Source organism: Numida meleagris, chromosome 4 (genome assembly GCF_002078875.1).
Source record: "Numida meleagris isolate 19003 breed g44 Domestic line chromosome 4, NumMel1.0, whole genome shotgun sequence".
Taxonomy (NCBI): domain Eukaryota; kingdom Metazoa; phylum Chordata; class Aves; order Galliformes; family Numididae; genus Numida; species Numida meleagris.
In genome coordinates this window covers 4,771,311-4,798,372 of record NC_034412.1, presented here as the reverse complement: position 1 = coordinate 4,798,372, position 27,062 = coordinate 4,771,311, and the positions used below count along the sequence as shown (strand labels likewise).

At 43.0% G+C, this 27,062-nt stretch overlaps 1 protein-coding gene across 2 annotated transcripts in view; it reads right to left on the bottom strand.

The window, feature by feature from the left end:
- Window positions 1–27,062, bottom strand: part of FNDC3B (fibronectin type III domain containing 3B) — a 153,261-nt gene that overhangs the window by 33,487 nt on the left and 92,712 nt on the right. For both annotated transcript variants that reach the window (XM_021397061.1, XM_021397062.1), the window contains 13 exons: window positions 22,986–23,143; window positions 20,698–20,757; window positions 17,658–17,796; window positions 17,277–17,330; window positions 10,176–10,300; window positions 7,602–7,776; window positions 6,851–6,937; window positions 4,946–5,084; window positions 4,445–4,516; window positions 3,872–3,990; window positions 2,964–3,069; window positions 2,021–2,193; window positions 351–464 (listed from right to left, as the gene is read on the bottom strand). In XM_021397061.1, the coding sequence (XP_021252736.1) occupies window positions 351–464; window positions 2,021–2,193; window positions 2,964–3,069; window positions 3,872–3,990; window positions 4,445–4,516; window positions 4,946–5,084; window positions 6,851–6,937; window positions 7,602–7,776; window positions 10,176–10,300; window positions 17,277–17,330; window positions 17,658–17,796; window positions 20,698–20,757; window positions 22,986–23,143 (1,521 nt within the window). The remainder of the gene's footprint in view (window positions 1–350; window positions 465–2,020; window positions 2,194–2,963; window positions 3,070–3,871; window positions 3,991–4,444; window positions 4,517–4,945; window positions 5,085–6,850; window positions 6,938–7,601; window positions 7,777–10,175; window positions 10,301–17,276; window positions 17,331–17,657; window positions 17,797–20,697; window positions 20,758–22,985; window positions 23,144–27,062) is intronic.

Sequence of the window (27,062 nt, the reverse complement as noted above, 5' to 3'; positions counted from 1 at the left end):
TTGCCTTCAGTTCCAAGTTGCCAATAGTTGCCTACAGTTCCCCCCGCCAGGACACTCTGACATGCTAAAAGCCTTCAGAGCACACTTTAGACAGACCAACACTACATGTGACAGCAGTGTAGGATGTCCTGTGTCTGAATGTTGGTCTAGATGGCTCATGATCCACATTATGCAACTCTTTAAAAAGAAGAGAAGATGGCTTTCGATAATAGAAGAGTTTCAACATAATATTTTATTGCAAAAAATTGTTCTAAACCAGTTAAAATCTCTTGAGCTAGCTTTCAAGTGGGCAGTGACATTAGCTTGGATTAAGGAAAACCAAAATTAAACAACAAGGACGCGTGACCTACCTCCCAGCTTACAAGTACACGTGTGTCAGAAAGGAAGGACAGGGAAGGTGCTCTGCACTGGCCGGGTGGTCCTGCTGCCGTGGTGATTTCTGTAGCTTCTGAATACGGCCCGTACTAGAGAAGAACAAGGTATTTGTATGTTAATACATAAACATACGCACACCGCACATTCCACAAAGGCTTTTCAAGAACAGCACGTAGGAATCTTCTCGATGCAATAAGCTATCTGAAAGATAAATTGGGCTTCCAACACTCAGCGCTAAATATCAGAGCACAGGATTAGACCACGTGAATTATTGCGAGGTTATAATGTGAGGAATCCTTAGGTATGAGCAGACTACACTTCAGCTGCTCCAGGACATCCCCCTGTGCCATGGTGACTGCCTGTGAAAGCCAAAGTCACTTCCAGTTTACCAAAGAGTAGGAATGTGTGCTCAGTAATAGAAAGCCGAGCAGCAGTTTGTTTCCCTCTACACTTCAAGGTACTCCCACGTCTATACCATAGCCTGGCTTCCTCTCATGGCTGTAAGGAGGAGTACAACAACAGACTGGAGGTGAAATCCAGCTTCTTATATATGTCTGGCACACATTAAATGCAAAAGGATGGCACATGATGGAGCTGCAGTCTGGGTGTATAGCAGCAGCATGTCACCAAGTGTCACCTCACCCAGCAGTCGTGGAGGCCTCCGTGGGCAGCTCAGCCAACTGCTCAGAGCTTTTGAGCCTTTGGTAAGAGAATCAGCAAAAGAAAAAACAAACTTCAACAGCCAGGAAAGCTGGCTTCAGCCAGCAGTGCAAGCACAGGAGAATGGTGGAAACAGTCTCTCTGGGGCCATGTGAGTGGGATAACAAATTTTGTTCAGTACATCCCCGAGCTAATTAGAAACCATTCTCCAGAACAAAGGAACGTAACATATCAGCAATTAAGGGAAAAGCAATGATACTTAATATTTTGGAATGGAATACTAATAAGTATGGAAAAATGAGCCATTATGAAGGCTGAACAACACTAAAAGTTTTGTTCCAGACAACCTCTCAACAGGCACCTGTCAGAGTCTCTGCAAGCAAGGAGGCTAACACTGATTGCTTCGTCCGAATTACAAAGAATGTACACTACAAAAAATCTCACATATTTACTCTGGCTGCTGCTTTATGTTACAGGACAGAGAAAGGCCATTTGGTATGCCCTGAGGAAGGTGTTATCTTACAAGGAAATCACATAACAAACAAACAAGTTTTCCTCTGAGTATATCAATACCTGAGTGAAATTCGTGGTTTTTACACAGTTAAGATTTGAAAAAGTAGAGAAGGTCAGTAGAAGAAGAGTAAAGAGATCCATCCTTGTAAGCATTTAAGATTGTTAGCGGGGATTTTGTGTGTTTTGGGCCAGCCAATCCACGTAAGTAAATGAAATCTTATTTCAGAAGAGTGCTAGATTCAAAACCACAGCTCTACCTCAAAAGTTCTTTTAAGCACTTCCCCCCTTTATTTTCTCCTGCCCATCTCGCCTTTGTCTTTCTGATCATCGGCACTAATGCAACCACTGTCCAGAACTGCACATCTCTGACTATCAGCACTAATACACAGTTCTGGATGGTCATTTGCATTCCTGGCAATTTACCACCTCCAGTGAGAACAAGGCAATCTACGGTCCAGCACACTGCACATACCCCGCCATCGTTCAGAGCTCTCACTCTGAACCGATACGTTGCTCCGGGGAGGAGGTTGCTGACTGTGCACTCCAGGTCAGGACCATGGTACACTTCAGAAACAACTTCTTCTGGTTCCGTCATTTCTACGCTGTACTCTGAGATGGGACAGCCGCTTTCTGACGCAGGGATATCTAGCAAGTAAATATGTCATTCGTTAATAACATAAAGGCATACGCCAGGAAGATCTTTTATTTCATGTATCGCTGATACGTGACACACACGCACAAAATATGTGCATGCATATTATCAGCAACAATTTTCATCTCTGATAGATGCCTTACCTGCAGTATCTCCACCACGCACGTGACCAGCATAAATTAATTACTCGTAACCCTAAACATTCATCAGTTCAGACTGCCACATGGAAGATCAGCAGCTCCTCCCAAGGCCATGACCCTTCACCCTGAGAAACCGTGTTTGGTACCAGAAGGTGCCAGCTACTTTTTAAGCAGAACAAAGTAGTTCCTCTTCTGAAGAGCTGTTTTTTGCCCCAGCACAAAGAATGGGACTGAATACATTCCGTCTGGGTCAAAGACAATTTAGGAGGCACGTGGTATGGGGTCTGCCTGACCTAATCTTGGCTGCTTGGCTGTTGTTGGACACAGGGTAGCGAGGGTCACGCACACTCCACAACTACAACTTACGCATGGGATTTCTGGCAAAGCCTCACTAACACCTAATAAAAATACAAACAACTTCCATTCTCAAACTTCATTAGTCACACTGCTAACATTTAGGAGATTCTAAATCTCTGCACAGTGATCTCAACTCTGCGTTTCACTTGGGATGAACAACTCTTAGCAAAACCGAATTTGTTTCCCCGTGTCTGCGTTTGGTTTTCAATAGGGATCTTTTCCACCGTGAAAGCAATGTATTCAATTGACACGCTCCAATGGCTCACCCCACTGTAGCTGAACTTCTTTGTGCTTCGGCTTCCCTAGAACTCTTGGCGGCCGGCAGTGACCTGGTGCAACACTTAGCGTACGGACAGGTAAACTTTCAGAACACTGGAAGAGAAAAAGAACCTAAGTTAGCTCTGTGGTACTTCCAGCACCTGCAAAGCAAACCATGAGTAGAAAGTTATTAAAAAAACCCTACTTTCTAGAACAACTATTTCTAAAAATTTATATAAACAACAAAGGATAGGAAATGCTATCAAGCATGTTTCTTACAAGTGCAGCTGGCAGAGTTCTTCCATTAGCCTACTCAAATTTGTAGCACGGGAACTATACTGGCTGATTTCGTGGGGCTCTTCATTTTAATTTTCCTTGTTTCTAAAACAGTATCAAGCCCTAATGCACTCAATCATAAAAAAATCAAAGCAGTAGGAATGAAAGTGTTGCTACTAAAATAATTTTAAACTCAAGAAGGGAATGACAGGACTCAGTGGCTGAAAAGGGAACCTACAATTTTCAGGAACAATTGAGCCACACGAAAGCTGATTACCCTGCAGTCACTTGCATTGGTCAGTACAGGCTCACGCAGAGGAGAGTCTGTGGCATTTCTCAAGCAAGTGATCAGACCAGACAAACGCTGCTTTTTTCTAGGCTAAGTGTAAATATCTACAGATTGGTTCTGAGGAAAGCAAATCACACTAAACTGCAATTTGACTTCAAATCATCAGATACACGTAGGAATCTTCCAAAATTTGACAGCTTGCAATAAAAAATTAACTGCAATCAGCGTAGATTTATTCTGCTACAGAATAAAATATCCACCTTCTTTTTAAAGCCAACATCATTTACCATATATAGCAGATAAATCTCCAAAAAAAAAAACAAATAGCCCTTACTGTTAAATAACACTTACCTGACTGTGTCCGCCAGTGCTGATACAGCACGCCCGGAGTTTGTACAAAGTGCCTGGTTTCAAGTGAGTACAGGTATATTCTGTAGCCGATCCACTATATGCCACTTCCCACTGATTTGCTAGAAAATTAGATATATCCAAGTTCAGAAAAAGCACAAATGCAACAAGTTTACTAATGTCAAAAAGAACGTCCCTAACGAGGCCTTCCATGTGATTTCTTTCCTGAAGCCATTCATTTTAATATTACTGTATTATTCCTGCTTCAAGACATATATATACCTAGACACATAAACATAGAAATAAACACATAAAAATACATATACAAATACATGTATTTCTAAAATACATTAAATATAAAATAAAACAGAAGGTTCATCCCTGCAACCTAAAATTCCACTTGTCTCGGAGAAAAAGAGCATACTTAAAACCAACCAACCCTTTCCCAGGAATCCCGTAAATGTTAAGGCTGTAACTCAGTTCCAATCACCCCTGTAGCATACTGATAGCCAGAAGGGTCAGTATTTCTTTACAATAGTCACAATGGTTTAAAATGAAAACTTGTTACAGGTTTACCTTCCGGACTTCCTTGAGAAATCTCTAAGAGATACTTCAGGATTTCTGAACCACCATTATCTTGCGGAGGATCTGAAAAAAAAAAAACAACCCAAAAAACAACAAAGTATGTTGTTAGTAAATCAAGATAAGGAGTGAAATATAACAAAAAAGGATTACAGGAACTATTTCTGAATCTGTTCCTTCTTGTCCACAAACCACCTCCCCCCACACTACCTACACCGAGGAATTCATAGCAGAAGCGGACAGCAGAATTTAGCTTCCAGAATGAGTTACAATAAGCGGCTGGCTAACATTTTATAGAGATGCCACAAACAAAACACTCGGAAAAAGCGTTGAAAAAGATGAGATATTGATGTTTGTCCCACTGATAAAGGAAGTAGATGGAATGAGAAGCACCTTCCATCTGCAACGAGACACGAAATGGAAAGCAAAAAGCCTGAATGAGCACCCAAAAGTCCAAGTTCATCAACTAAAAATAAGCAACAAGCACTGGCTTACCCCACTTCACACTAAAGCCATGAGATGTTATTGGCCCTTTAATGATGGGTCTGGTCGGAGGTCCCGGCCTGTCGGGGCTTGTTGTGCAGACCAAAACTTCACTTGGAGAACTTTTTCCTTCCACATTAGAAGCAAACAGCTGGAAAAAAAAAAAAAGGTAACATTTAACATCGCTTCCCGTGACAGTTTTGCACAGGATACGTATCATTAAAGAAAACAGTGTGTCACATTCCAAAATAGTGTGTGGGATGTTAATAACAGCTGATTGGCAGCATCATTTCTCCAGAAACTGCACTGATTTTCCAACCTCTTCACCAGCAACAGATGACAGAGAGTTTAAGGTAATGGCATTAATGCTTCTCTTTTTTTAAAAAAAAATAAAAATAAAAAAATCACATGGCAGCTTGAAGTTATTTACTCACAGGAGATGAAGATAATAACGACTATGCTGCTATTGCTTTGGAGGTATTTCAAACCATTACTTAAATTATTTCAGAGTATCAGTAAGCAGTTATTAAAAACGTGGAGTAGTATGACAGGCAACCAAGTGATGCGTAATCCATAGGCCCTGTAACCAGCAGGATGTGCACCAAGTCAACTTTCTCAGATGAGAATCTTTCATCTCCTCCCAAGAACACCTTCTGGTGACTTCAGAGAGAATGCTACTAAGGGAAGACATGGGGACCTGGCCTGGAGACAGAGGAGATCAGGATCATACAAGAAACCCCAAATGGTCTAACACTGTGTGGCTGCTGAGAGCTGTATTAGCTCACTTGAGTCTCTGGGACATAAATCTGCTGCCAAGGAAGCGAGTAATAAAATATTTATTGTAATTGCTAACAGTAAATATAAGCTAGCAGGAACTTTTCCACTTGGAGAGTTCTGCTATTCTCAGAAATGGCCATTTCTATCCCCCGCTCCTAACAGAGGCTACCAGGGAAAACAATTTGTAATTTTTAAGGCCAAAAAAAGTAAATTGGGGTTCTCCTGCCCATATATGCTTGTTTTAAAGAAGTCATCAAAGCCAGTATCAGTTCAGTGTTTCTCACTGAATTCACCTGGCTCTTAATTTTCTGCACAGGGAAATTTTACCCTTCTGGTTTGCTAACCTGAAAAGCCACTTACAAAAGTTTCATCCACTGTGGACATCCCTATCGATCTGCTACACCCTCCTCATCCCTGCTTCTTTATTTCTAATTGCCACGTTGTCTAATTATTTAATCATCTCTTGGTTCTTCTCTGACGGTTCTTCCATTTAAGACATCATACCATGAACACCAGATAGATGAAATGGACAAGCAGCTCTAGGGGATCAGTTTGAGATATAAATCTAATACAACCTATTTATAACTTATAAGTTCCTTTATTTATTCTGCTGAAGTCTGCACTAACCGAGCAGGAACTGAAAATTCATTTTAAACTGATTTTTCAATTGGGATCTTCAACACTTCTGAGCTCCTGTTTCCCCAGCCTCCAGTCCCTCACCTTCTCATCTACTTGCTAGGTGTAGAAATGAAACTTTGCTTTCAAGTCAGTGATAAAATTACTGAATAATATATACCAGTGCTGTTTTTTGGGGAGCCTCACTAGAAACAGTCACTGATCTGCATAAAATTAAGTTCCTCCCCGCCCTTTGTTCACTATTACCTAGAGTCCCATAATAGTCAACCATCTACTTTTGGCCAGCCCAGAATTAGCCAGATGGCCCCACTGCTAGTTTTAAAACACTTCTGTGATACGAGTTAATCAAATTAATCTATCAGTATAAAATAACCCCTTATGTCATGGGGAGAATTTGGATTTGATGGCTCAGCTTTGCAGAGGGCCATAAAGGGTCCCTACAGCGCCTGGAGGAAAAAGATTCAGCACAGAAAATGCTATGAAAAAAATAAAATAAAGGTTCACCCTGAATTTATACTGTGTGCTTCTTCTGAGGTTCTTCACAGTACAGGCTTGCTCCTCTCCAGTGTACTTTGGGTGAAACACGCTATCCTAAAGAGACAAAAACAAACAGATTTCCACTAAGTGCTCCCTACATTAGTGTGCAGCTAGAATGTATTTCAAAGAGGCTTTGCAATCAAGGTTTTATTTTGTTTGCCTTCTTTAGGCTACTAGGTCACAGTAACATTCTGTCTAGAGGGATGGTGCAACTGATCTGAATAATATAATTTGTCTGTGAAATAAGTGCAAGAGCAGGAGCAGCAGTTTATCACATATAAGAGAAATAAAAGTGACAGATGATGACAGAAAGCAAGCACACTCCTCGGCAGCCGGCAGAACACAAAGGACTGTTTAAGGACAAACTGCCCTGTAGGTTATGGTCTCCTCTGAAGCTTTGTAAAGGAACCGTGCACGATAGCAGACAATTTTTGCTAAGAATTTTAGCTAAATCTTAAGCTAAGGATTCCAAACTCTGCTGTGGAGCTGAACAAATCACACATCCACATCCTGCCAAGTACTGCATACTCTTAAAAGGCATCCTATTAAAATACTTTTTTTTTTTCCTGTTACATAACGTTTTAAAGAGTCCTCACATAACCTTTGATTGGAGCGGCCCTCCAAATTTGCAGACCATAATATTCTCAGTAAACTTGGACTAATAAATGGAAACTCAATTTGAGCCACTCAGTACACTTTGTAGTAACACAGCACTTACATTGTCTTCTTCCTGAATTTCCAAGGTGTAGGAAATCACTTCTTCTGGCGTGCACCCTTCTACTTTGTTCCACTGCAATGCAACCCACGTAACACCAGCTCGAACAAGCCTTGGTGCAGAGGGAGTCTGAGGAATATTACCTGTAGTGTAGCATACCACCTCCTGGCTGTACCCACTGTACAGGAAAAGAGAAGGAGAGAAAAAGGAATATTTAAAAAAAAACCCACAAAAAGAAAACCTCAGTGTATTCATGTGCATATTTGGTATTTTTCAAAAATTTAGATGCTGTTAATATTGCCCAAGTGGCACGCAAAGTTAAGTCAAAACTAAGAACAGAAATAAACACAGGATTATCACAGAATCTTAGAATTATGTGCCCTTACAGTCATTTTTATTTCAATAACATTGGGAAAAACACCTGACTGCCTCAAAAATATTAACTTACTATTAACTGTGAAGTAAATCTAATTTAACAAATAGGAACTAAAACACAGCAAACGAAGCCCAACTTCTAAACTTTCAGATGTTGACTTGAGATGCAGTTTCCACTTCCAATGAACTTGGAATACAGCTTCTATTTAAGCTCCATCTCTGAAAGCCAAGTGCTTCAGCAAAACCAGTCTCAATACTTCAGATAGGCCCTCCAAAGAAGAAGGGAAAAATGCATCCATTCACGACCATACATGCTCAGCATCACATAGGAGCTGCCTAGTGCAGGCACAGATACCTTCCTTCTCTTCAGGTTGGCTTTCCTCCTTTCTAATCTTCCCTACCCAAATTCCTTTGCATTTAAAGCTGAGAACAGTGTTGTTCTTTCACACAGTTTGGGTTGCAACCGGACAGAACAGCTGCAGCAGAAGAGATGCACGCTCTCACCTTGTCTAAATCCCAGCACACAACGCCTTGAAATGCAACAGCTGGTTGTGTTGAACAAGTGTGGGAACAGCTCTCGTAAGAGCCAAGCAGGCTACACTATGCACAATGGAAATTTGAGAACGACATTTAGAGCAGCTAGATTTTGGTGGATCTTAAGGAGTACGACATCAGAACTCTCAAGCGAGCGCAATTTTCAAATCTGTTTCTAAAGCACAATGTATTTAGTCAAGTCATCGTAGGAATCCAATGCACACAAGGAAGCCACGTCTCCTTTCCTGAGTCTTCTTTCTCAAAAACAACACAAGCACACGAATTGAAATGTCCTTACAGCTTAAAAACAATCCACCGATAGCCAAGAAAAAAAATCTCAGATGATAAATCCACAAGCATTAGAGCCAACACCATCTTAAAATATGAAGTGTTAGATGACATTAACATGCCATAATTTTGAGTGCTGTCTATAAAAAACAAACCACGTGCCATTGGTGCTTATCTCATAGATTAACACACAGCGGCTGACCACGAGTACACTTCTCTGTAAACTCAAGAGAAAAAAGGAGAGTACAACCAAAAAAGGGGGGAAGAATTGAAGCAGGTCTGAAAATATTTTAAAAATCTGGCGAACGGGAGAGATTCTCAAACTGTGAACTTTGCAGGGACATCATTACCCTTCTTTTTACACTTAGCAGCTCCAGCTCACATCACTCTGCAGTTCAAGGATTATTTAAATAGGGAGGGAGATGATCTTGCAAGAAGCTGGCGAGGGACTCTGCAAACATGAACAGTCCCAGCACATCTCAAAGGGAAAACACAGGAACACAAATACAATAACTTAAAGTTACATATTGCTAGGAGTTTCATGTTTTGGGAGATAGGACAACAAAACAATCTCCCTCAGCAAAGCATATCATTATAGACCAGCTCTCTATCTTTCCTTCTAGTAGTAATTACTGGATCCTGTTTAGCTAAGAAGGACAATAAATGAGTATACAAAAGCACTGGGTGTTTAGCTTCTTCACAGCTCAATCTTTCCTTGGCTACTCTCCTTCCATGAGTAGACGAGCACCCAGACTAGCACCCAGCCCCTGCAGCACCACGTTTCTTGGGTACGCACTGGCCCTGGCTGTGCAGTGCCTCCCCAGGAGGTCCCTGAGGACTGGAATAAGCCTGATTTCTCATCACTTTCATCTGAACGCATCTGCTCACTGGCAGAGAAAAGCCTTAGGGTGTGCCCATCCTCTCCGGGGCCAGCCCTGCCAGTCCCAAAGAAGGAAGGGACTGTACTGCCGAAAAAAAGGCAGAGGAGCTTTGCTGTAAAATAGGAAAATAAATACATCAAGATTCCTTTCAAAATCTGTAACTCAACTTCCTCTTGCTTGTTTTTCTTGGTTCACAGGGGTCCCCAGGGGGAATTTCACATAACAGATGTATTCTTTTTGTATAAGAAACAGACCACAAAACACCATTTAACACCTCAAAAGAAGCCTCTGCCTCGGCCAACCTCATCGCTCCGAAGGCACACGGCAGTTCCATGGGAGGCGAACGATCCCACCAGGGAAGATATTGAACTCAAAATCACAAGGAGGGGAAAAAACAAAAACAAAACAAAGCAGAAGTCTGCCTTTATGATTTTGTTGCAAGTTAAACTCCTCAACCATCACTTTTTCTCCAAGCAGCGTGCATCCTGGGCTAACTTACCTAGTACCGATGTCATTCTGAGCTGCTAGTCGGAAGGTGTAACCCAAAGCCGGACAGAGCTTAGTCAGCTTGCAATGCTTCTGGCTTCCAAAGTAGCATTCTCTGAAACCACTGTTCCTTTTTCCCTAGAAAGAGAACAGTTTGTAATCAGATAGCTATGAAAGAAAACCAGGCGTTTCTTATTCTAAGAACTGTTAAGTGGTATTAGATCTGGATGCTTTCATAAAAGCAGCGAGCAAACAGAACTCTGTAAAACAGTCACTGGCAGCATTGCTACATTACCTAAATGAATACATATTAATGCAGCCTGTTGTCAGATCCCTCCTCCTTCCAGGTTCTTATCTTCGTAAGACGTATTTACAGCTTCTGTTGCTTTAATTGAAATGCAATTTATCCTATTCCTTAACCCCAACGCACGTGAGCTGGATGTGAAATTCATCTCGGGAGCCCTGCAACCCATATCTCTGCACACCAGATTCTGATTCTGTCGGCCCTTCAGGAACACTTCATCCCACCAGAGGGCTCTCGCTGCCCATCATCAGCCCGCCGTGCTCCAGCTGCTCCATGGGATGGGCGCAGCCCTCGCCCCACAGAACCCATCACAGGGATTTCTCCATCACACAGCAATTAATTAAATCACATCAGGACGGGCGCCCACCTGGCTGTTCAGAGCAAGCAGGGGGGATTTGTTGGAAAGCAGACAATGATGAGAAACAGAAAGCAGAAGATGTTGAGAAACGTGCCTGCCTAAGGTGTTAATTTGCCCTGGAACTACGGTGAGCCCTGACAACACCAGGTGGGGCAGCAGCATGACATGGGACTTGGTGAGGTGTCTCAAGGCCAAGTCGTTCCCACGGCACACCAAGCCCGAGCCAGCACAAGAGGAAAGGGACATTCAAAAGTTCCCCTCCTTGATTGAAATAAGACAAAAACTTCTTCAACCCGACCCCAGCTTTGTATGCCCCTCAGATGAAAACAAAGCCAAGCTTCTGCAGTACAGATCTCTGCAATGTCACAGAGCGGCTGGCCTCATCCGACACCACTTGCACATGGGAAATGGTGGTTTTTGAATCTTTCAGGACTGAGCACCGAGAAAGGGCCTGGAATGCTCATTTCCATACAAATAACACCTACCTGAGGTCATGCATTTTGAAGAGCTTTAACATCAAAACTTCAGTGCAAAATCAGAGGACGATAGCATTACACAGGCTCCAAAAGCACACAAGAAGCCTAGCAGAGCACAACCACGTGCGCAAGCTGGTGCACAAAGTGGCTCACATCTGCAGCTTCTGATGGAAGAGCTCCTCGGTGCCACTTAGTATTTCTGGCACTTGCCTCTGCAGCTTTTCATTTTGGACAATTACCAACAAAGGTGCCCCTCGCTGCAGTTAATATTCAAACAGCCCAACCTGCTGCTGCCTCCTTGGGCTCTGCCTCTCCTCCCAAGCCCCCCGTTCTTCTCCCACGGTCAATATTTCGCTTCATCATTAAAGACTCCCAAAACATCCAAGTGGGACACACATTTTTCACTCGTCCATTCTCCAGCCCCTATCCATTTCCACCTCCTTCCACTCGGATTGCGATACAGAAGCAAGAACTCCACACAACACATGTAGTAAATCTCCAAGATGTGTTTGGCAAACTAGAAACAACCACGCAGACCTCCAGCGTTGCACAACTTGGAGGCACTGAAGGGACGTTCAGCACAGCGGCAAATAACCATAACTTACTTTTATTTGCCCAGTGCTATTCTACATCTGTTCTAGAACTTGTTTCTACTGACGCTCTCCTTTAGCTTCACCCACCTGCTCTGGCTGCAACGTTACTGCACAGCTCAACTAAATTCAGGGGGTGGAACTGGAAGAAAATGGCGAATCCTAAAAGCAAAGCTCCTCATAAGAGAGAATGTTTCTTTCAATTCTAAAATCCCTGAGTATACAGTTACGTGATAAAAATTCTTTTCAACAAAAGGAGAGGTCTCGCTACTTCCCAGCTCAGCTGTAACCTGTTCAATACCCTGACTACATAAAACCCAATTACTAATCTTATGTTTCAGTAAAATAACCATTAATCAGGGCAGGACTACTAAGAATGGGGCTATTTTCCCTTATGCAAACACTCTCTTGTAGATTCAGAGGCCTTCAATTAATTTTTCTTTGATGGTTTAAAACCATCCCGACTTTGCTGTTTTCAAAGCACTTGAAAACATTTAATCTCTTTTTATTTTATGCTTAAGGATAGGTTTTTTTCATCACTTCCCTATTCTTTTTCTCCAAGAGAAGTAGAGCGACCAAATGCTAAGCATGTGATTAATAAGTGCAGCAATAGCTGGCTGAAAAGGGAAGCCATGGAAAGCCTCACCTGCAGCACAGCGCCTGAACTGGGAGCAATGGACCATGGACATTCCACTTTGTCAAACTGGCGGGTTAAAACTCAACTTCAACATTTGGTAATCTTCGTAATCTTCAGCTTCATCACTGTACAAATTCTGATACTGTATATATCTTTCTTCTGGATCTGGTATCGTACATTCCCCAAGACTCACTCAGAGACTGACTGGTATTCAAGTTACTCAGACTGGCTGGTATTTTGGCTTCTATTGGCACTAATTGGATAGGCTGGCCGATATTTCTAATTATTCTGGCATTAATAGCCTGGAAATAGTCTCTCCGCTCCTTCCCTCCCAAGATTTATGAAAGCTCTAATGCTGGCATAATTATGGACAAGCACAACTGGCAGGCTGGTACTGGCTGCCACCCAAGAGCCTTGCAGCTTTCCCAGAATCCTTCCCCTATTCTTTGTATATTCAGCATCCAACTTTTAATCCTCTAAATAATGTTTTGTAAGTTGCTTAAAATACACTGTATCATTTCCTCAAATATTCCTAATCCACAAATCTCAGCGGGAGAGCAGACACTGTCTGACTTCCCCAGCCCTGCTTTCTCCAGCCCCGCGCTGCCCGCTCTTCACAGTGACAACCCACGCCGCGCTGGCATCAGGGCCTGCCCGAGGAAACAGGGGCAGTTCAGCTCCACAAATCCATTAGATTTGCACAATACTATAACGCAGCACATGAACAGAGATTTTAAAAAGGTTTGCCTGCTGTTTCAGCTCCGTTCGAAGCTACACACACACTTAAAACGGTGCCGAAGTTTCTTGTGGAGACAGCGTTGATGGAGATGGTGGTTAAGAGATTTTAGGCGGGTTTTGTTGGCTACTGTCCCTGCAGAAGACCTTGTCAGAAGGGGTGAGCCACAGCAGGAGAGCAGATGAAGGAGCAGAGCACAGCCCTTCCCAAGCCCTCACTGCAAAGGACTGGAATGGAAGCTGCCAGCATCAGACCTGCAACCAGGAGGCACGGTGGCAATCTGTTCCAGGCCTTGACAGCGTAACTGCTGCATTTGGTTCATGCTGCCAATAAAAAGCACCAGACTGATACTTGGTCTGACACCAGGCTGTGATGCAGACTGTCAATGGTGATTATAAATCCGCCTGAATATCTCTGCAAGGTATTTACTGTGCAGGCACTGTTGCAAGAGGCTGAGCTTTCTGTATGCGTAAATACTGAGAAAACAGAGCAGGACACACAAAACATCACTACAATATGTACATAAAAAGCAAATGGTTTTATCCAAACATCTCCTCCTGCATATCTAATAGCAGCGACACAGGCACAAAACAGACCTAGAGGGCAGGAAGGCAAACACACACCACCCAAAAGCCCAAGCACGAGAGCCACATATCCCAGTCTTGGTGGACCATCACTGGGGCACATGGACCAGAGTGTCAGCCAGTACAGATCAGCATATCTCTGCTAGCTGGCCTCAAGACATTTAAGACCTTTTGGCAGCACAAAATGATCTCCATCTATTGGTATATAAACTTCCATGCATATAGGTCTGAATTGGGTGGTAATGAACTTGTCTCTCTCTTGCACAAATTAAAACACAGCTCTTTCTAGACCAGAAATAAGGCATGACACAAACTGCATTCCTTGTCTCTGGCTCAGGAACAGTCCCATGGACAATGAATGAATACTCTCACCGTCCTTATGCACAAGAGAAACATTTATTTACTACCACTTAATCACAGAATGATCATTTCACGTCTAATTAGTAACAAAGGCCTGATTCTTTCAGCACTGCCAGAGGCATTTTCCAATGCAATTGCAGTTCACTAGGTTCGATGAACGCTGGCATCTGGAGAAAGCATCAGCTCCACAGGGATGTTCTGTTATGTACACTTTTAATGCAACTTAATCAGATCGATCTTTTTTACCCTGAATGACGAACCCTGGCTCAATGTCATCAAATAGCTAGTTGACGTTCCTAAGGTCAAAGGGAAATGCAGAAGAAGAGCCAGAAGGGAGAGTTTTCCCTAACTGCTGCTTTAATATAGTGCCACCAGGCTGCTGGTGCCATTCCCAGCACTCGAGGTGTGGGCACGTCCAGATCCCCTGGAACTCCAAACTACTGGAAAAGAGGGGCTCCTCCGAATGCCCCTGAAGTCAATGGATACTTCACTACCAAGCACACAGCAGAACTGAGTGACAACATGCTGATCTTTTGCTCTGTTAAAGGTCAAAGGTCCCCCTCCTCTCTGCAGTTTTCCAGGCAGTTTAAGCTAAACCAGTTTATTAGCAACGCTTTACAACAATAATTCAAAGATCTACGCCAAAACTGAGAAAGAAAAATATTTGCCTTTTCTAAGTAACGTGTAACAACCCATACAAACAATTTAATCCAAACTGGGAGGAAAAAAAGGTGAAACAGCAGGATTAGCTTTGTCCATCCATTGCTTTATTTTCCAGGCTCTCCAGGTCAGGAAAAAACTTAGAACTGAACTGCAGCCATGCAGGGTGAGGTGCTGTGCTCCTGCTCCAACTTACAGCCTCACCTACCCCTAGGGCTGTAAAACAACCGGGTGCTTCTGCCATCGTTCTACAGCAACCATTTACTTTTTGCATAGGAAAGCAATGCCACCTATGATCCTGGCTGCATCTGAGATGCTATAAACTACAATTCACCAAGCGTGGGAAGACGTGAGGTCTGAGATGCACTGCTTCTTGTAACTCACTCTCACCTTACCCCTCATTACGGAGACTCACATTTTCTATGCAGACTGCCATCTTAGGGTTGTTTTTCTAACTTTATTATTGGATAGGTTTCTTGTTCTCCACTCACGCAAAACCCCCTGTGCTTTGCAGTTGCAATTTAATTTCCTTCCGATCACCCATTTTTCCTGTGTTTATATTTTATCCTGTGCCCCGTAGCTAATGAATGCTGCTCTAGCTGAGCTCTGGCAGAGCTTCTGCTGTTGCCTGGCAAGCATTCTCCTCTCCCTCCACGTATTTACTTCTTGATTTCACCAGGACACAGTGTGGCATTGTAACATAGCTGGGCATTTGCTTCATCGAAATTTACGTGGCGCGGTGAGAGAGTACAGCACTTTACAAATGACATGGGCTGCCATTCTTTCATCCGTGCTGGCCAGCTGTCCGCTGGGATCTCAGATTTCAGGCCTGTTACTGAGAAAACAAGGTAATCAAAGTAGATGGACTAAGGCAATCAGGATTCCTGCATTCTTTGCCACTGGTGCATACACTAGTCTAAAACAAGCTACTTTTGCCATGTGAAAGAAAAACAGGCATAATAAATCTTTCTAGTTATATCGTTGGTATTAAAAGGTTCAAAGGACAAGAGCATTCTCTTACATAAAAAAATACAACTAGGCACCATGTGGACAAAATTAACATTGAAAATATGCGCACTGTATCAATATTCTGTTGTTGGTCCTTTTCCTCTGCAGATCTTCTCTTTCCCCCCTTCCCTTTTCCACTCCTTCATTCCTCTGTGTTGTTACGTTCCCATGGCTTCCCAGTTAATGGAAGCTTTGCAAGAGATCGAAACTGCAGAATCAAGATGTCACAGAAAGTATAATGGGATTATCCTGGCCTGTCCTTTTGGAGACATGTTTTTTTTATTTCCTTTCCCAGACCTCATGCTCCATTTTTTTTCTTCTTCACTGACAACCTTTCCCCTTCCATTATGCAGAGAGAGGCAGCCAGCCATTCTGGAATTATTGTTTAATTTTAGTTCAGCGGGTTTCTCATCATGAAGGTCCCACTTGCTGTGATAGCATCCAGTAAATGTTTGCACAGCGAGTGGTTCCAAATGCCAAACATGTAGCAGACCGATCTGGGAACATGCTACTAGTGAAATGATGGAGAACTGTTCATAACAGACTATTCCCTTTAGACTATTATTCTTAGAATATTAGAAGCCCCGGGAGATGTTTCTCAGTCTGAACACCCCTTCACACTCCTCACTTCCTGACTCATCACATTTTATTTTAAAGCGTCGCCCAAGCCTTCTGTCACCAACATATTTTTCCTTCAAAGATGATAACCACTGACTCATGCTTTCTGCAGAAATACAACTGGTGCAACGGCAAGGAGGCATAAAGGAATCAGGGGAACGAGGGAGGACTTGCAACCAGAACCCACCTCCAGCAAGCAGTACTGCACATCTCTTGCTTTCGGCCCAATCCCCAATGGCATGCTGCTCACTAACACTGTAAGTTAGACTTCCCTGGGACAGAAAACTAGAATTTCCCCTAGTGTCTGTAAGAGAACTAACTGTCACTGTGTCAAGGGCACCACTATGTTAAGCTAGAGTACATTTTCTGCACAAAGGGCTGTATGATCATGTCCTGTTGCCTTTGAGGCAGGAACAGTGTTTTTCCTTATCCTTATCATCCACGATAAGTGCATGATCATGAACAGACCCTCTTAGATATATCACAATGCAAGCAATTAAATAATAAGTAATGCTAATCAAAAAATTAAGCACACCAAGCAAGCAGTAAAAAGTTGAATTTCAAGAGTACAGAACCAGTAACAGTGTCTGTGTAAAACCCACCAGATGATAAGCATTCCCCTCACTGCTCCTCTCACCCTTCCAATTCTACCTACTGTCATTAGGATTTCATTTTCCTACTTCTAGTTTCCCCTCTACTTAGTTATTTTTCTTTACTCAGCAAATCCTTGTAAAGCCTGAGTGCCATTTATTTATGTATTTATTTCCACTGGTTGTTACTTACCTCATCCCACTCTAGAAGGTAGCTGGTGATTTTTGAGCCATTATCAATGGGTGCCTATGAACAAAAACAAACAAAAGGCAGTTTTGGGAATAAGAGAACTACTTTCTCCCCCCAGGCATATGACTACAGCTTAAAGTAAAACTAAAGCACACAGCTTGGCAGCCTCTTAACAACTAACGAGAAGAAGCTGGAATGTAATGAAACACATACATTTTAAAAGTCAAGTCAGTGCACAGGGAGGGATTTGTCAGAGTAGAGCAAGTTCATGTCCCTTACTGAAAAATGACTGTCTCACTTTCAGTTATGTTTTACACTTATGTTGGCAAGCTGTATTTTTCCTCTGCTTTGGCGGGTGCCCGCTCTGACCCAAGCATTACCTACCTTCCATTGTAAGGTTAAGGAGCTTTTGGTCCTGTGTGAGGGCTTGGGTGGGAAGGGACACTCCGGTGCTGAGCTGTGAGTGGTGAAGCTTACCGGCTCTGAGCAGGATCCCCTTACTGAATTGTACATTGCACATACCCTGGAAATGGACACACGGAAATGGGTTACATTTGCTGACCAGATTAGAAAGCACTGCCTCAGCCATAATACTTGACTACCAAAGCATCCATGATACTGTCTACTGATGACAGATTTCTCACAGAAGAGTGGCTATCTGCTTCACTTGGAACAAGTATCCAAAAAAATCCACAGCAGCAGAAGAGAGTCACAGCATTTTATGCACCAGCTCCCATTGCCCATGAGTTACCATCATCTTTTCTTTCCACCACAAGAAATTATTTATTTCCTTGGCTATTGTGTCACTTTGCACCCTGTGCAAATATGCTCTTCAGAATACAACAAAGGATGAACTCATGAGAAAATAGGATGAACATGAACGCCCTATTCACACTTGACTCACTTGTGCCATGTCCAGTGGTGGCAACTGCTGGCCTCCCTCCATGAGTACAAGCTTCTACACAGCTGCAGTGTCAATATTTAGTGAGCTTTCTGAATTAAAACTAACACAAACACAAAAACAGGGATAAGCACAGCTCAAAAGCATTGCTCTGATAGAATTCAACTTGATTTCAGGCAAGTCGTCTATATACCAGCATAGAGGGGGATAACTGTTACAAAAATAACACAGGAAAGTGTGCATCTGAGCACCTTAATACACAATGAAAAATTAATGGTATTTTTCTCCTCCACGTTTTCCATGAAGCAAAAGAAAGTACAAACTTGAAGTCTTCTACTCTGAAAACGTTCCAACCCTGACCAGACAATGACCTCTGAGCTGGCTGTAGCTATTGTGCACTTGAATAAGAAAGGGCAATTTCTAAATTTGTTTAGAGTAGATAAGAGCAATTTATGCACAAAGGCCACCTACATAGAATCAAACCTTACGGGGAAGTTCACAAGAACTGCTCTAGCGCTGTTTTATAGGTCACCTGTTAGCAGTCAGGAGTGAAAACAAATGCAATTAATTAATTGCCTCTGCGGCTGGCAACTGGCCACACCGTGTGCATGTGTGCTGGAAACAGGCAGAGCTGAGAATCAAACATATCACTGGGGAACACAGACGTGTAAAGACAAGTTTAAGGAGCATCTTTTGCAGGTCATTGAAAAGCTGCACTGTTGGCACTGCCAGCTGGAAGCTGTGGTGGTACCTGAGGTGTCCCTGTCACTAAGTGCTCTGCTGCTGCTTCCTGCCTGGTGGAACATCAGCTCTTGGGAAACAAAGAGAAGGTGAACAAGGATTGTGGAATTAGGTGGCTCTGGAATTTCTGAGGCAGAAACCCTTTGTGCGATTAAAAGACTTCATTTTCACCCACCTTAGCCATAAAAGGAACCAACAGGCTCTCAAAAAGGCAGGTGCCATCATCTTTTTAACTACCAGCACAGCAATACTTGAATCCACATCCTGCATTTCTGCAGAGTGAGAGAAGCAGCCCTAGGTGCCCAGGGCCCAACACGACTCTTATCGGTGTGAAAACAGAAACCCTTGGAGATGCTGCCAAGGTTAAGCGGCCCCGGGACAATGTGCTGGAGTAATGGCTGGTCACATACATTTCTTTTCCTAACAGATTTATTTCTTCACAGCTGTTAATACATAATGCAGTTTCAACGAACAAGAAAATTGTCATAGAAAGCAGTCTGCTTTTTCAGTGTTGGTTTCCTCCACTACAAACACAAGCTGCTGCTTTGTAAGTTTGACTTTTACATTTGGCAGTCGTTCATTCTTTTTAAACAAAAGTTGCAGCTAACTGTTCACAAATGATTTATAATTTGGCAAACATGCAGGAAAACACAGGGAACTGTAGGTAGGGAGATAGGCAGAATGAATTGATTTGGAAGCTGGCCAAGAACTGGGGCAAATACCCCCAACGCCCTTAGAAATCGTATGAGGTCTGAACACTGCACTTTGTAGGATTACCACGTTGCTTTCAAAGTTTGCTTTAAACACTATGCTCAGTTGCTTACAGTAGGAAGCTCAGCAGTGTTCTACAACTCTCTCCTTGCTACTATCCCTCTGCTGCTGTGGCTGTGACTACTGCCTGGCCAGGGAGCCTGAGCATCTCAGACAAGGTTACTCGGGGACTTGAGCGATACTTGAAAAGCTTTGAAGGCACCAACAGAAAGTAACTTAGAAGAAAAAGAAGCTACAGTATCAGACGAAGAAAGATGCATTTTGTTTGTTTGTTTTCTCTCTTTGCTCAGAAGCAAGTGCTTGTTCTTTAAAGCTTAACAGTAGCAGCGTGTAGTGGCCAGGATGGGAAAAAGCCAAACATAGCCCTTGTCTGAACAAAGAGAAGGAAACAATAGACAGGAGAGAAAGGAACTTTTTAAAGGATATTGAGCATAAGGGAGCAGGATGTGAATTTGAAGCCTTATTTCATAAATAAAGTCTTTAAAAAACACAGCATGAGTAGATGGTGTTAAAAACAGCAGGGAGCAGAACTGAGAATGTGTTAATAACTGTGTGACAAACAGTTTTAGAATCAAAGAGAAATATGGTCTAAAAATATCAAGAGAAGCCAGACTGAATCCATTTTTAGGGAATAAATGCTGCAGATATGATGGTCAGGTGATCTGCAATCAGATTGACTTCGTGAAGCACGGAGTGTTTATGAAAAAAACAAACGAACTGGAGTACCTTTGGGTTTTCTAGCACATCTATGTCACAATAATTGTGAATACTTGTGGCCAAACACCACTTGCTTCAGTCAGATTTTTAACAAGCTTGAGGTATCCTATTTTTGGACACAAGCACTTCCAGGGCTGTTATACATACATAGAGCAATAGAAATGTAGATGCCTTCTCCCTCTTGCTTTAGCTACACCTTATATTTGGGTTGGACTAAACGAACTTCTGCATGACTTACTTCCATACAATTGATCAGATTATATTGAAGTGACATTCATATTCCCAGTGACTCACCTGACATGATAATCTGTTGCTGGCCTAAGGTCTTTCAGGTTGTATTCTAATTCTTCTCCACTGCAGAAAAAAAATAATCAATTAATTATGAAAAGCAGCATCGCACTCAGGACAGCTATTGTTTTTCCAGTGACAAGTGACACCTACATGCTACGACTTGGAAGAAGAAACAGAAATTCCACCACAGAACAATAGTAGTAAACAATACACGAATAATTTGTCAACATACCTCATGTCTTGAAAACTTTATAAAGCTCTGTATATGTAACAGAAGGAGTTATCATCCCAATTTGTTAAGAAACCCATTTATTTCAACACTGTTCTTACATTTTGTTGACATTTAGATAAAACTTACCATGTTTTCCAACCCTCCCAGGGCCGAGAGGGCAGAATCAATACAACATTACTTTTGTACCCCTTGCACATTTATTATTTCAAAATACTTCTTCAGACATCAGAAGGAAAAGTACTGTTTCTTGGACAACTGCTTCACTGAGTATTACTTCTTTAACTTCTAGAACCACACTCTGTGAGGACCATGCCAAGAAGATGTTTAATTAATACTCTAACATTACTGAAAGAGATCCGTATCTCTTTTAATAGCAAGAAGAACTTTCAATAACATTAAAAGGACTAAGTTTAAGAAAAAAAAAAAGGAAAAAAAACATGTATCTTGTGCTGGTGTGTCAGTTAAATTTGAAGTTAACAGTCTTTTCCTTCTGGCTAGTTTGCTGGTAAATGAACGTTCAACACTAGTCACACATTGCTGATTTTCATAGAATTGTTTGAGTTAGAAGGGACACATAAAAGCCATCTGGTCCAACTCCCCTGCAATGCACAAGGACATCCACAGCTCCAACAAGTGCTCAGAGCCCCAGCAAGCCTGACACCCATGTCCCCAGGGACCAGGCACCCACCACCTCTCTGGGCAACCTGGGCCAGCGCTTCACTACTTTCTTAAGATTATAGTATGGGTTAGTAGTTAGTTCAGTAATAATCGTCTCCTGTAAGTACTTGGCTTATTCACAGTTTTATTAACATAATGGGAAACAAGAAAACTCTCTACCATAAAGAAATATTCCATAGATAGTTGGGAAAATATAGAGAGATGTCTCAAAAACATGGGAACAAGATCAGCCAAAAAGCACGTGCCTGCTGAGCTGCCAGAAATTCAGGAAATAAAATAATATTAAAAAAAGCTTTTTTGAAATACAGTCACATCTCTGTAAATTCAGTTTTTCCCTTTTGAAAAGGGTGCACTTCTTTGCAAAAAGAGAACGTATTCCACATACTGCAGGGCCTTCTTTCGTCCCTAGTAACAGCGATCACTGTTGGTCATAGCAGAGCACACGCAGCACGCTCGGCTAATGGCTGTACACTGGCCAGCAGCAGGAGACAGATTACTCTGAGCAGCTTTAAAACAGATGCACAACGTTTCATAACCAGGAGAAAATGCGCAGCCATCGGAGCAGCAAGCACAAAAAGTACTTGAAAGCATCCTTTCCATTTTAAGAGCTCAACAGAATGCGTGAACATATGAAGATAACTCACAAACAGCTAGTGTAAATATCAGAGAGAAGCAGGCAGCACCTCCCTGGTTAATGCTTCCAGTTTATAATAGCCAAGGCAGTCCATGCAGCAGACCAGGAGGGATCCCCCAGTTCACAGGACGTCTTAAGAAAGGAGATAGCTTGGTCTCAAGGCGAATTCCATGAGCACTGTACCACCTGGACTCTATTTAATGACATTTGTGAAGGATTAACTATTTCACAATAGCCAGGGTCGCATCTCAAAGTTTTCTATCCCAGACGTCATTAGCGGGAAAGAAAGAAAGGCGTAACACCATCTGTACTTGATCACGAGCTGAGCTCAGGGGATCACTGACACCAGAGACAGAGAAATCCCTCCGAATTTTTACTTAAGGCTGCTAGGAGCCAAGCATTCGAGGTTTTTCTGCGGGGCGACGCAGCCCGCTGCTCAGTGTGCTCCCTCCTCAACCAGTCTAAAGCAATGGGAAGGAACAGAGAACTCAAGTTTTTCCTGTAGCGAAGCACGCTGAGGAGTGGGAAGGAGAAAAGCAGCGAGGAGCTCGGGATGTGCACGCTGCCAGCTTGCTGCAGCAAGGGGATCAGATGGGACGGAGAGGAAGAAATTGCAGGCTGCTGCAAACGTGCCTGCTTTGTGCTACTGAGGGGCATGCCAAGGATACACCCTCACACAAACGGAGAGAAGCCTTCTAATGAAAGCACAAATTGAGAGTAGCACAAGTGTAAAAACGGTCCTGTTACCTGTAAATAATCTTGTATTTTCCATCCCTCCCTTTATCCGATAAGGCAACCTCGTAAGTACAGGTGTAAGGCAAACCATTGTTGTGTCTATCTGCATTTAAAAGGCCGGCTGGAGGTGACCACGACAGTGAAACCGTTCTTTCTTGAATGTTCGTTACCTACGAAAGAGACATCAATTTAAAATCACATCACAAACGAATCACTTTAAGCCCTGACAGAAAGGCTGCTTTATGATCCACAGCCATCGCTGGGCGCAGCTCTACCATGGGACCTAATTGCCAGATGGGTGGGAATTTTCTTGAAGAAAACACTGAAAAAGTGCCTCAAACCTTAGCACCAGAGCACAGAGCAGCTTCATCAGCCCAGCAGTGCGGCACTTCTCTGACAGTACAGGTCCAAACAACCCTAGACTGGAGGAGGAGCGCGGCCAGTGGCATCAGTCCTCAAGAACAGCCTTCTGCTATCAGGCCAGGAAAGAAAAGAACCCTCTTCACACCCCACAGCCTCAAGAGAAGAGTAAAACAATGGGTACGTTGGCTATCTTGGAAAGACAGAGCAGCATTTTTCTGCACGTCTTCTGCACGTCATCCCCTGCAAGTCCAGGGATGATGCCCTGCAGCATCCAGCTCTCTGATGGCAGCTCTCCGGTTCCCAGAACGAAACTGACCACCTTTTCCCTTCTGCAGCATCAAATGGAAAGATTTTCCTTTTAAGATGATTGTTTTTTTTTTTTTAAATTCATTTCTTCTATACATCAGATTTCATTGGTTCCTTGGCTTTACCGTTTTAAGGGACCTAATGCAGAAGGCCAAGCGTTAATTCAGAAAGTGTAGGAGGAATGACGGAGGCGCTCAGTTACACATTTCCTGAACTTTTGGTGAAGGTTTGAACACTTTACCCAGACATGATTTGGTAACGAGGAACCAGCATTAATTTGCCATGTAACTGGGCTTCCACTGAAACAGCTCAGGTTCAATTCTGGGTCCTGTGGGAACGCACCCCAGGAATGAGTTGGAACGTCGGGTTCCACGGCCTGCTTGTTTACAGATCTGCCTTCTGAGTGCCTTTACACAACGTGGAACATCCAACACCTCATGTGAAAGCGCACTGCTTCCAGCTGACATGCTCTCTGACTGTGCATGAGAGCACTCCATCAAGCAGATTCTTTCCAAGCAAGCCGTAAATCTGTTTTTAACACACTGACAAGGAGGTGACGCCATGAGGTGTCTCAGCTTAAGCTCTTGAAAGTTCAGGATTTTGATTTATAGCAGCACATTTAGTGGTGCCAGAAAAGAAAAAAAACCTTTGTGGGATGTTGTTTGAAAAATTAATTCTAAGTAGTATCAACCTTTTTTTTTTTTTTGTTAAAGATAGAAATGAACACGCATTGAAATGAATTTCCACTGAATTTCCATTGAATTTCTTGCTCGTCATATCTTTCTGATGCTATGAAATCCAAGTTTGCTTCAAAAACTTGGACCACTGAGAACTGATACTGGGCTAGGTAGCTTAGAAAAATCCTGAATGCTTCAAAGATGACAGATGAGTTAAATATTCAATACCAATTTGTATGTGAATTAAATTATGACACAGGTACTTAGAGATAACTGTCCGCATTTGAAATAATGTTTTTAATAGGTCATAAACATACACTACTACCATACTAGCTCGACCCATCAACGTGCAGTTTCTTTTATTATTATGGAAATATGCTTGCATAATTGTTTTTCAAAAATTCAGACGAACTTGGAGCTTGAAGCACGATATCCTGCCAATGTTCTATTGAAGTGTTTTTCTCTATGACTACCCACAGGGACACACGTATATACATTCTGCATATGGTTAAAAACTTTGGCCTTCCGTGAACTTTAGCAATCTGCAAGAAGTTAAGTCTTTTCTACGTTTCTTAAAATAAGAGAAAGCGCGCTACGGGCTAACCACGAGGAAAAGCCAGACTTATCCTGAAGTCAGCGTGCACACGTCTCCGTGCAGAGGCTCAGTTCCCAAAGCAGCTCCCAAGCACGGTGCTGCTCCAGCTGCCACCATGGCAGCATTACAGGCACGCTGACTGCTGATGGGCAGCCCGAAATACAAACCCGAGCTGCACACAGCACCAGGAGAGTAAAGCAAACGAGAGTTTGCCTGTGTGATAAAGTCAGGAAAGGCAAACCCGTACACTCCCTGGGTATATAGGGCAGCACAGCCTGTGCGTGCCCCAGCGAGCACTGGGAGCGGATTTATTTGCACAGAGAGAGATAAACCTATCTCCTGCTCACCGAGTAACAGGCTCACTATCATGTCACGTTTACCAGCCATGGGCGTATCTCCTCAATATCTGATCTAATGCCAAAGCCACCACTTCACCAGACAACTCCTACGTGAGCAGGAAACACTCGCTTTGCTATGAGAAAGGGCAAGTCAAATAAACGGGCTTACGGAATGCTGGAAGCAGCAAGCAGGCACTCGCAGGCCTCTCAGCAGCCCTAAGCCCCTTTTGTCTCACTTCCCCTGGGAAAAGAAGCACCTTCCAGACAACAGCAAGCAGGGCTGGAGCAGCACTTTCAGTGCTGTAGGGGGACAGGACAGCTAAACTGCATGCAAACACCTATTTACCATAGGAAACTGCCCACTGACACTGCCCTACCGCCATCCTGCCGGGACATGCCAGCACAGCACTTGGCCACACGCTGGGCAGAAGCAGTGCTGCTGCTGAAGCTCTGCACGCCCACCCCAAACCTGCAGCACCCAGCGCTGCCTCCTGGCCGGGCCGCAACAAAAGGTGAAAAAACTCCGTGAGGAGTTTTGTGTGTCTCATGAAAAGCACAGTTAATTAGTTCGGAAAACGTCTCGGTTTACACCGTAAATGCCCGCCTTTATATGCTATCAAAACTCGCTGGTGTAAATAATTATTTTCTGAAAGCCCCTGGGAAAGAATCCCAACTGCTGCAAGGTTTTAATAAGGCTACAAGGCTGGTGAATATCCGCCCCTCCACTCTTTCAGGTAACAAACAATGTTTCTGTACAACTTTCATTATCTTTCAAATTCCGGGTTAGCATTCACAGGCATCGTGTGGTTTGGGGTTTTATTGTGTGTGTGAGAACTACACTGAAAGCTACATTCATTTACTCCCTCGAGGGCAGCGTTTGAAAGACGTGGGGGTCAAATGAATGCATGGTTATTACCAGGGTGAGATTTTGCTTTTTGATGATGGGCCTAATCCTGCAATTTGAGGCAAAACCCCAGTGATTAAATATGAGTTTTGGTGCAGAACAAGGCAACAGAGCGGGCTGCCCTTTGGGAAGCCAGACCCAATGCTGCAGCCCCGGCCCTTTTCTCTGCTGAGCACAGGTTCAGGTTTCCCTTCCCTCAGCCAGCTGTCTGCCATAGAGAATGCCTGCTTGTCTGCTCCAGTGTGAATTAAAACTGGGAGACTGCTGTTTAAATAAAGGCATGGAATGTTTTTAATTTTTTGCTCTCAAAGGGATGAAACGATGAATGAAGTTATGGCTCGGTTGCAAATCCCTCAAACTTGGAACAACACTACTACTGAAAGCAGGCTTTTTAAAATAAATCGATAATTGTAGAAGGGTGTTTACAGCGTTCTCAGAAAGGTGTCTCATACAGGGACACCTGGACACCTGGTTGGATGGCTCAATGCCATTTCCAGCCATGGATGCATAGGGCTCACTAGAAAATACATCCCAGCTGACTATTTATGCATAATGCGATATACTTCTGTCACATATAACATTGACTACAAGCACACAATCAATTATAGAGATTAGTGGTTCATGGCACTCCTATGAGTTTAATTGCTCACAAATGTCTAAATTACAGAGGCAGCAGCAGATAATCCCCAGCATTCTTTTGCTACGTGCCATAACCATTGAACTAGGAGGCTGCCCTTGAGATTTATTTTAAAGATTCCTATTTTTGAATTAATTCAAGGAAAATCAGTGTTTGTCTGATGGCAGCGCTGTGCTGCCCTCTGCTTTAAGTGCTCTGGTTGCCATGAATTTCATTACAGAGAGCTCTGCATCCTGCTAACCTGCTCAGATCGCTTCTCTTCTGACCTC